The following is a 10,732-nucleotide window of genomic DNA, read 5'->3' on the forward strand; positions in this document are numbered from 1 at the left end:
CAGCAGTTACGTCTCTCCCCCGCCCTAGTTTCCGCAAATTGGACCTTACAATGAGTGAATCTTGGGCAGACTGACTAAGTTAGATTCTCTCTCCATTTATCTTTTTCTCTCCTTCAAAGTTCAATTGGTTCTGAACTCTCTGGCTCAAATAGCCCGTGTGCAGCTTCCTCCTCAATTTCTCTTTTCATACAACCAATCATATTGTCCTAATTTTATTTGATAAAATAGTTCTGATATCTCTCTTTGCTTATACATCTCCCCTTCAGATTAGAAGCTTTTTCGTTAACTTCCTTTAACTTGTAGGGTGACAAATTTTGTTTGGTACAGATCTCATATTCTAGCAGAATAGGATGGATTAACATCTTTATCATGCCCAATGTGAAAATTATTCAGCAATTTGCTTTACTTGACATTTAAGAAGGTTTAACAGTACCAGACGGTAATTGAGTCATCTTGAACTTGTACCATACTGAGGGCTGATAACTGTTTTCTGGTATAAGACTTTCTGAGATGCTGCATGATGTTTTACATTTCAGATAATCATATAATTTGCAATTAATATTATGTGGAAGGTAGCACCGATGCGGACATCATATCTTGCACTTCTCTTGGCCAAAACTTCAGCTGCTGGTAGGTTAGTGCTGCCCTGTTCAGGTTTTGGCAAATGAGTAACTGTGCTAGGTTAATTGGTAAGTTGAAAAGATTATCTTTTTCCAGCTTCTTCTTTCATTTGGTTACTGTTATTATTCTCAACTTTTAGCGATTTGTTGATTTTTATCCACCTCGTTCATTGCACTCCCAACAGCTTTATGTTTACCTTTGATAAAACTTTGAACAAAAATTGGATTCTCATGAAGAACTGGTTGTTACTGTTCTATATGCTTACTGCAGTGAAAATTTCTGTCTTGATCCTGAAAGTATATAATGGCATTTTCTTTTTGCTGCTTATTTTACACATGGTGAACATGTTATGTTCTGAATGATTTATATTTATAGTGATTATTTTATATGCATGCTTACTGTCACAGTGAAATTTTGCCTTAACCCTGAACATATATAGTGGTATTTTTTTGCTGCTCATATCAGAACACTGAAGATTTTAGTTCTCTATGATTCAATATTTTTGTTTTATGCAAATGAAATCTGAATAGTAACAAGTAGCGAATCTAGCTTTAAATGGATATTTAGAAATACCAGTCTTCTTATCTTAATTTGGTAAATAGCATGATGGATCACATAATCTTTTATTTGATCAATTCTTTGCAGGTCCCTCCAGTTAAGAGTTGCTGGAAAAAACTAGAGAATGTTATGCACACGATCTCGAGAATTGAGTTGTTCATATCATTACAAGAACTTGTTGCCTACCTACCTGAAAACTCTATGTTGGTAAAATCAATTAACAACAAATACCAAAAGTATTTTGATAAAGAACTCTGGTGATCTCATATATACATCTTCTGACTTGGATGGGAAAACAAGTCACACCCTAGCCAGTCCATTTAAGCCAGTCCAACGAGCTTCTCACTGACCTCCCATAGCTTGCGTGCCTTCTCTGCATCACTGGCTTCTTTCGACAGCTGGTTCTCAAACGAGGAGGAGGTACTGTTCCAACTCCAGTAGACACCAGATTTTGAAAGACTTGGATCACGTACTACCTGAATTTAGCATCAGATGATTCAGTGGTACTCTTCATATGCTAGTTAATTGATCTGTGAAAATGCTAGGGATTAAGGTGTCCAAGTTTGCTAATTTTAACTAACCTGTGCAAGTCTTTTTCCTGCTTCTTCTTCAGATACATAGCCTTTGGTAATGTACTTTTGAAATGGTGGGAAGAGAGTCCTGAACAAGGGAATGTGATTCCTAAATAAACCAGTTTCAGCAATGCAGCCGGGATAGAGGGAAGCAAAGGCAATGCCGGTCTCCTCGTGGAAACGCCTATGGAACTCTTGCATGGTAAGCATGTTACAGACTTTGCTGTCTTTGTAGGCTTTGGCACCATCAAATTCTCCTCCATCAATCATGGGTGAGCAGTTTAAACTATTCAACCCTCCTGAAAGTCCTCGTAGATCTCCAAGATTAGCCTTTGGTGGCACATTTCCAGCCAAAGTATTTGTGTTTCCTGATTCAGAAAAATTATAGTATTAGATTTCAATCATCTTGGATTTCCTTTAATAATATGATAATTCACATGGAGAAGTTGTACATGATGTCCAGCATTTTTTTTTTTTTAGAAGGTAATATTCATACTAAAGTCTAAAATAGCGCTAAGTGCTACAAAAGTATGTACTTCAGAAGCCCAAAGAACAAAACAGCGTTTTCCCCCAATATGCTGTCCAGCATTTTATTTGACGTATCATGACGTGTAGTTTCTCCATTCTCTGTCTAGTGTATATCTATCTACATATGTTAGTGCTAAAATTATTTATAAGTAAGAACATCTACAGCTACTTTGTAGAATTCTAGCTGTACATACAACTTTTGATAATTTGTTCCTAGCTTACATTAGGTGACCTGAAAGTAAGTTGCTCAAAGAAAACGAATATGCTGGAATAAACTTTTGAGTTTCAGACCAGTACCTGTAATGGAGCCAACAATTATAAGGCGCTTTTGTGGGTAATCTGATTGCTTGAGGTCATCTAGCAGCAACCTTGAAAGAAGGAAATGTCCGAGATGGTTGGTGCCCACACTAAGCTCAAATCCATCAGCTGTAAAAGTTGGCTCTTTAGCAGTTGGCAAGTACACTGCAGCATTGCATACTAGTGCATCAAGTGGCCTCCCTGAACGTCGGAAATTATCTACAAACTGGCGGACACTTTCAAGGGAAGCGAGATCCAGATGCATGACTGTGTAGTTTTCCTTTGGAATGCCAAGTGATTTTGCTGCTTTTTCAGCCTTGAGGAAGTCCCTACAGGCCATTATAACGTGCCAGTCTCCTGATTCGCCTATAGCCTTTGCTGTAGCTAGTCCTAAACCAGAGGAGGCTCCGGTAATTATCACATTGCCTTTCCTGAGGGTTTTCTTCTGTCCGGAGGTAGACTGGGTGATTGCAGGAGTGGTAGCAGCTGTTTGTGCTCTAATAGGTACAATTGCTAATTTCCTTGTCAATTCCTATACATGATATGCGATATGTTACCTCACTCTCTAAAAAGGAATGAAACAGTGAATGATACAGTTTATTTCATTCTCCACAAAGGACTTAAGCAGTACATTTCAAGTAAAAAATGTTAGAGAAATGCAAGGAAAGAAGATCGGTTTAAAAACATGGCCTTTATTCATTTAGAGGTCAGTATTTGCACAATTTGCATCTCCATAAATGCATGACGATATTTTTTTTCTTGCTTAAGTGAGATGTTTCTATTTATGATCTGATGAACAAGCAGTCAATCAACAAAAGAGGTGAATCAAGAAAAAGTTCATAAATGTGTTTCTTCTTCAAATGGAGTAACCAAAACTCCAAAAGATCATCAATTTTATGTTCTACAATCTACACTAACCCAAGAAGAATCTAGAACTCTTAAATATTTGCACTCTCTTGCAGCTTGAAATAAATACTGCTTCTTAGGCTCTTGCTTCTTTACTCTGGTAAGTAATTTGACTTCCTAAAATAACTTTCCATGAAGAGGAGATACTCTAAGCTTCTTGTGATATAATATACTTTTTTCATTTAGTAGATAGTTATTTAACAACTTGCACCCTAATGACCTGTTTGGACGCTGGCCCGGACACCACAGTTATACCAAAAGAAAAAACTTCAACATTTGCATGTCTGAACACAACTTCAATTTTCAAATACTCCTCCTCCCCCCAATATCATCAAATTCATGTCGAAACACCTACTAAATACAAAGATTTAAACATAAAGACTATTTTTATGATACCTTGTTTCCTGCAGGAGTGAATTTAGATTTCAGATTGCAAGACAATGCAACTCCAAAGAAGCTACTGTCCTTTAGATTAGCACTTGATGTTTTACCCTGCCAGCCACAATTGAGCCTCAAGAAAATCATTTTCAGGTCAGTAATTTAAGCTAGTTAATTGAAAAGTTTGCAACTTTACCTCTTTGTGGAGAGAAAATGCAGATGGAAGCAAAGATGCTGCTTGTAGAGCCATTTTGCACCTATTTGTCAGTGATTTTTTTTCACTCAACACTCTACTTAAGAAGGTGAGGTTTGGGAAGGGGGGGGGGGGGGGGGGGGGGGGGGGGGGGGGGGGGGGGGGGGGGGGGGGGGGGGGGGGGGGGGGGGGGGGGGGGGGGGGGGGGGGGGGGGGGGGGGGGGGGGGGGGGGGGGGGGGGGGGGGGGGGGGGGGGGGGGGGGGGGGGGTGTTCTGGAATGATCTGGGGGTATGTGGGCTTTTGTAAAGGAAAATCAGATTACAAAGATATTTGGGTTTTGGGGCAAGGATAAGATGGTAATCTAGAGATGCCATGTCAGCTTCCTTTAGCCAATCAATGCTTGAGTTTGGATTCTCCTTGATATTTTAGTAGTAGTATTTACTACCAGCATTATTGGTGATAGAAGTGGGCTGGGCCAAAATATCAAAAGGCCTACATTGGTAGTAGAAAGAAGGCCCAACTAAGACTTGAGAACTATGAAGGCCCTTGGATATTACCAATCATAGAATTAAAAAATATTTTTTTCTGTTTAAGTAGCTATTTCCACAAATATTTTGATTGATTGAATAAGTGAGAAGAAGAAATAGTAATGTTTTCATATGAAAAAATCAGGAAATTCCTCACTATTTTAATGAAAATCTGTTTTTCATCATGCATTTTTCAGTGAGCTGGTTCGGTGCAAAATAAATGGAAAAATTATGTTTTATATCACAAATTTTCACTGATTCATGGTGGGAAAAATCTTTGTTATTAGTAGTGTATTTCTTTAAAATAATGTCTTATTTCGGATGCCTTGTGTAAAATGAGATAGAGGGAGTATGAAATAACGTTTCGAGGTGTCTACGTGATGAGGCATGTGACATACTCTCTAGTAAAAAACTTTATTTTGCGTCTCACACAACTGACACTATTTGTTTGAGGTTCGTTTTTTTGTCATAGACGTTGGTGGACAAAATATTAACTTTGTGTCTATTAACTTGTGAAATAAAGTGGAGGATCACACTGGTGAACCTTTATGTATTAGCCTAATTTTAATTTCCCCTTCCATTTATTTTAATTTTCAGTTTTTCTTTTTTTCTTTTTCGTAGTTTATATTGGTCTTAACTTATTTATTTTTTGGAGTTATTTTAGGATGACTTCTCTGATGACACATTATTTTTCCCTTGCAGAACAAGTTCTTTGAACGCTATTTTTCTATCACAATATTGTGGACTTTGAATGTTTCTAATTAATTCCTCTCGATGTTTTTCTAGTCAAATACAATAATTGTAAGATAAAAAATAAAAAATCACAACGAAGACAAAGTGAGTAATTTAAATAAATATAGTCCCATGTTTATGGATATGATTGATTGTGAAATAAAGTAGAAGCTTATGTTAACATCAAAATCATATTGCCTTGTCCTAATTGGATTTTGTTTTTGTCATTTCTTGTAAATATACACAATCTTATGTTAACATCTATGTGTATATTATTCAGAGTTTAATTTTTTATATATTGATAGTATAAAAGAAGTTTGCAATATCTGATTGTTTAATGAAGTGATATTGATGGATGATGGGTTATTTTAATCTTCTTATATAGTTTTAATTTTTGAATAACTTTTGAGATTGAGTTAGATCCGTCACAATTAATGATTTAGGTGATATCGAAAACCTCATCTTATATTGTCCGTGCAGAGGATTGGACAACATCGTTGAGTTCCCGTGTGGACAGGTGATTGGGTGTTGAGTTCCCACATCGATAGGTGACGAATTATTTGATCTCGTAATATAATCTTTGATAATCCTTACTTTGCAAGCTAATAGGGATTAGTCAAATCTGTTTCCATCTAATGATAACTACAATTGATAACATAGGCGGACTCAGAATTTTGAAATATGTGAGTAAGTTAATATTACAATAACAATTGTATTCAATGGTACATAATTATACATATTAAGTAGTTGTGAATCCTATTCTTATTGCAGTATCTATTTAACTTAAGGTTGCTATAGGAATCCATAAACTTCAAATTATGAGTCTGTCTATGTTACCTCATAAAATGAAGATTATCCAAGACTACACTATGAGATCAAATAAACCATCACCGATCCAACTCAACCTAAAAGTTAACTCATAAAATGAGAATTATCCAAGACTGCACTACGAGATCAAATAACGCATTACCCACCGATGGGCAAAAGCTACATGTGTTTCCGTGAACTCATTTATGGGCTGATAAATCTGCCCTTGATTGGTAATAGATTAAGATGTACTGATAATATGTTGTTGATGTATATAAGTTAAATTCATATTTAAAGTATATGTTAAAAAGATAATAAGCCATGCTTGATGGTCATTAATAAATTAGAGTGGAATTAATATAAAATTAGTAGAGATATTAGGGGTGCAGCCGCTCCATGACATCAATTGTTTGGCATATGCTTTAGTTCTAAGCTAATTAAGGACCACTTAACGTAATCTGTAGCTATCCAATCCAACCAAAACATTTTAGATATTTTTTGTTCTCTTTTTTTAATATTATTATTTGTTGACAATTTTAAAACATATCATTTTCTCATCACAGGCTATAACTGATGTTGTCCTAATTAAGAAGAAATTAAGATGATTTCATGGGCCGGCTACTGGGGCCCCCACTTAATGGATTAACAACATAATTAAGGACTAAAAAGCATGTTAATGACATATTATTAAATGGATTGACTTCTTTGTTTTGGTTATTAAAAAAAAACTGCTTTTTGGCCATAGATTCTTGAGTGATGTTTATCAATAGAGTCGGATTTAAGATTTTAGGGGTCAGTTTTATATGCGGACTAAATTATTTTGGGATTGTAATTCTTGGACTAGTTTATCCCACCGTAGAGATGGGACAAAATAATTTCAAGTTTGTTTATGGGATGAATATATATTGTCAAACCAAACACAATATAATCGAATTTCAAATTTAATCTTATCCTGCGTACCAAACGATCCGTGGATGCACTTCCTAATATATTTAGATATATTTGTTAAAAAGATCTTGTGGTTATTCTATTTGGACATCACTATTCACTATGTACTTATTTTTTAAATTTTTGCACATCTACCCATTTCGGAGTATAACTTCAGACATCGCTATTCAATATGTACTTATATTTAAAAAAATATTGCACGCCTACCCATTTCGCAATATAACTTCAGACACATGATATCTAAAGCTTGGTTTGACAAAGCGTAACTTCAGACAAGTTTCATGGGGTTGAAGCTCAGACAATCAGTTTGAAGTTCAAGTAAAAATAGTTGAATTTCAGTCATATGTGTATGAACTTTGGATAAAATGATTGAACTTAAGCGACTATATCTGTGAAACTCCAGACATTAGGCTTTGTCAAGACTATCTTCAAACACCACATTGTCTGAAGTTATAATTTCACCTCATACAAATTTTTAGTTTGGCGGAGAGATCATGGGTTCAAGTATGCTAATGCCATGCATGAACCTACATCCTTTTTGTTCTGCTTTGTTTGTTACAAAATACCATTTTTCTTGCTAACTATATTCCAAACAAGGACAAATGTATATATCAATCAAAAAAGGAAAGATATGTTGAACTAAATATCTTCAATAAAAACAACAACAACAACAAACAAATTACAACATATAGATCTGAAGTGAAGATAATACATATACAGACACTTCAACTACCTCCATCCTCGCGAATCAAAAAATGAGCTCGTGATGGAGTGACTATCGAGAGTAGATCATAAAACTATCTCCCTCGACATCTATTCTAAGATAATTTAACTACTAGCATATGGTCTCAACTAAATGTGATACATATGTATGAAGTACTAGTAAACAACAAGTAAACATTGTCACTGAAAGAAAAGGCTTTAAATATGCAGCCATTTTGCAGAAATGACAAAGTATGGTGGATCAAGTGGAAGAAAGGTCCAAAGATGGGAGAGTAAAAGAGTTAAAAGGGAAAAGAGATGAACAAAGATGGCGTCTGAGCTCACACGGAAGGATTCATCCACCGGATGAATCCGTGGAGATTATCTAAAAGAATCTCCTATGGCCAAAGGGAGTTGTAAATCTTGAAATGGTATAAAGGGTAGCCTGGTGCATGTGACCTGGATGGACCAGAAGGGTCTATTGTATATAGTCTTACCCTGCATTTCTGCAAGAGACTGTTTCCATGAAATGGTATGTGACACCTAAATCCTAACGAGACGAATGTATGAGAAAAGTTGAACCTAAAAGAACGGCCTCATAGGACATGAAGGCGAAGATGGATCGCTATTCGTATCATGATGTTGATGAGGATCAGAATTATGAGGCTCTTGTTGACAGAAATTCCCAAAATGAAGATTAGGTGGAAACATGAGGTTGTTGTTTGAGTCTAAATCATCCCAAACTGGACTACCTGGACCCCAACCAGTTGCATTGAACCAAGCCTCAGCCATATCACCCCATACTAATTCAGATGATTGTGAATTAGTAGTCACCTCACTCGATCCAATCCCCGAGTCCTCGTCATGATTATCACCTTCCGGTGGTGGCTGTGGGGGCGGTGACGGAGGCAATTGCTCATTATTTATAGGTTGTAATTCTAGACTTTCCGAATTTTGTTCAGGGAGCGAAGATTCATGAGGAGCAATTGGAGATGACAGAGATGGTTCTCCTTTGTCTTTACCAATAAAGAGTTCGGGGAAATTGAGCTTAGCATTGTCTCCTCTTAGCTTATACGCCTCGCGGTCATAAGCCATAGCTGCATCTTCAGCTGTATCAAAAGTACCAAGCCAAAGACGAGTCCTATTACGAGGAAGACGAATTTCAGCTACCCATTTCCCCCAATGTCTCTGCCTCACTCCTCTGTATAGCTTCGTTGCGGAAATTGGCTGTACTTGTACTTGTTGAGGCCTAAAAATGCCCCTGCTATCTTGCCCCAATCTGCTCATCATCATCATTCTTCCCCTCGGACTTAAATTAAGCGTTTCATTCCAATACCGCAACATCTGCTGCTGATTCTGTGATGGACCCAACTCCCCTGCAAAATACGGAGGGTAAAGGCATTGTTGAGGCGAAAATGAGATCATTTGCTGCTGATTTTGCTGTTGTGGATGATACAGAGGCATCGTGTTCGTTCCCAATTGGGATGAACTATCCATGGATTGCTGCGTCCCGTCAAAGGCAAAAGGGAAAACAAGCCTTGACGATGACGGAGGAGGAGGAAATGGCATTGATGTTGGATTGTTACAAGGATCAAATGAATTTAAAGACGGCTGCTGAACAGAGGATTGGCGTTCCGGACTTTTGATCTTTTTGAAACGCCTATTAGACATGGAAGCTTCTTCAAAAACTGGCCTCCTTTGTTGTCTTTCAAAAGTATTATCATCAAATTCCATTTGTTCCTCTGGTTCCGCCATTGCCACTCACAGCTCGCCGCTCGCTCTCTTCAACCCAAACTGAATATAATTGAAAATGATTTAAAAATTAAAAATCAATGAAAACCCAGTTCATAAAAAAAGGAATCTAATCAAAACCCAGATCTTAATTCGGTCAAAAATATTTTGAATTCCAACTGTAAATATTCTCAAAATAAGAGAAAAACAGAGCAAAGTTGGTAAACAAAAAGTATTCGCAAATGTATGTTTAGAGAGAGCGAGCGGCGTGGAGTAAGAGAGAAGAAAAGAGAAATCAAAATTTGGTAAGAAATTGTGAGATTGAAGATGGAGAAGACGAAAATAGATTTTTAGACGAAAATAGATTTTTAGTTATGTGAGAAAGGGAGAAGGGGAAAATGAGAGTATAAATATAAGAGAATGAAAAATTTGAGAAATTAAAAGAGTCGTATTCTTAGTTTGGTTTATTTGGACCCACGCGACTTTCTTCTTTTTATGAATTACCGTTGCTTCCACTCTAACCTTCTTCAACTCTGTTCCCTCCACTATAAAACCCCCACCCCTTTTTCGGTTCATCTGAACCTGCTTCGAACACATGAGTACTGATTCATTCAAAGTGTCTGAAACCCATTTAAGGTGTCTGAAATCACTTAGCTACAATAACTTGTTATGTTAAGATGTCCAAAAGATGTTATTTAGAGCCTGTTTGGATGGGCTTTTAAGCTGGTCAAACTGGCTTAAAAGCCAGTTTTTGACTTATTAGAGTGTTTGACAATTATTAAAATGACTTATTTTAAGTCAAAAGCCAAAAGATAGGGGAGGGGAGCTTTTTTTTTTAAACTTAAAAGCCCTTTTATGTTGACCAAGTATATTACATTTTTGCCCTTAATTCTTTTATACAATTTCCAAATTGCCCATATTGAATTATTATTATTATTATTATTATTATTATTATTATTACTATTACTATTATTATTACTATTATTATTACTATTACTATTATTATTTTTATTATTATGTTTATTATTATAATAATAATAATAATTATAATTATAATTATAATTATTATTATATTATTATTATTATAATAATTATTATTACTATTACTATTACTATTATTATTATTATTATTATTATTTTATTATTATTATTATTATAATAATTATAATAATAATAATAATAATTATTATTATTATTACTATTACTATTATTATTACTATTATTATTACTA

The 10,732-nt window shown here is 35.7% G+C and overlaps 2 protein-coding genes across 2 annotated transcripts; both read right to left on the minus strand.

The window, feature by feature from the left end:
- Positions 1 to 1,323: 1,323 nt before the first annotated feature.
- Positions 1,324 to 4,204, minus strand: LOC125875802 (protochlorophyllide reductase-like). Its single transcript, XM_049556839.1, has 5 exons — positions 4,057 to 4,204; positions 3,879 to 3,974; positions 2,577 to 3,108; positions 1,761 to 2,119; positions 1,324 to 1,655 (listed from the first exon to the last, which is right to left on the minus strand). The coding sequence occupies exons 1-5, from the start codon at positions 4,108 to 4,110 to the stop codon at positions 1,500 to 1,502; spliced, it is 1,197 nt and encodes a 398-aa protein (XP_049412796.1). The 5' UTR covers positions 4,111 to 4,204; the 3' UTR covers positions 1,324 to 1,499.
- A 3,478-nt stretch (positions 4,205 to 7,682) lies between these two features.
- Positions 7,683 to 9,850, minus strand: LOC125877859 (ethylene-responsive transcription factor ERF054-like). The gene has a single exon (XM_049559134.1). The coding sequence runs from the start codon at positions 9,523 to 9,525 to the stop codon at positions 8,353 to 8,355; it is 1,173 nt and encodes a 390-aa protein (XP_049415091.1). The 5' UTR covers positions 9,526 to 9,850; the 3' UTR covers positions 7,683 to 8,352.
- Between the last annotated feature and the right edge of the window lie 882 nt (positions 9,851 to 10,732).

Source organism: Solanum stenotomum, chromosome 9 (genome assembly GCF_019186545.1).
Source record: "Solanum stenotomum isolate F172 chromosome 9, ASM1918654v1, whole genome shotgun sequence".
NCBI lineage: Eukaryota > Viridiplantae > Streptophyta > Magnoliopsida > Solanales > Solanaceae > Solanum > Solanum stenotomum.

Coding starts and splice junctions, on each gene's coding strand:
- LOC125875802 (XM_049556839.1), bottom strand. CDS start 4,110: ATGGCTCTACAAGCAGCATCTTTGCTTCCATCTGCATTTTCTCTCCAC. Junction 3,109..3,878: donor TCACTCCTGCAGGAAACAAG/GTATCATAAAAA, acceptor TATCATGTATAG/GAATTGACAAGGAAATTAGC. Junction 1,656..1,760: donor CAGGAAAAAGACTTGCACAG/GTTAGTTAAAAT, acceptor TGCTAAATTCAG/GTAGTACGTGATCCAAGTCT.
- LOC125877859 (XM_049559134.1), bottom strand. CDS start 9,525: ATGGCGGAACCAGAGGAACAAATGGAATTTGATGATAATACTTTTGAA.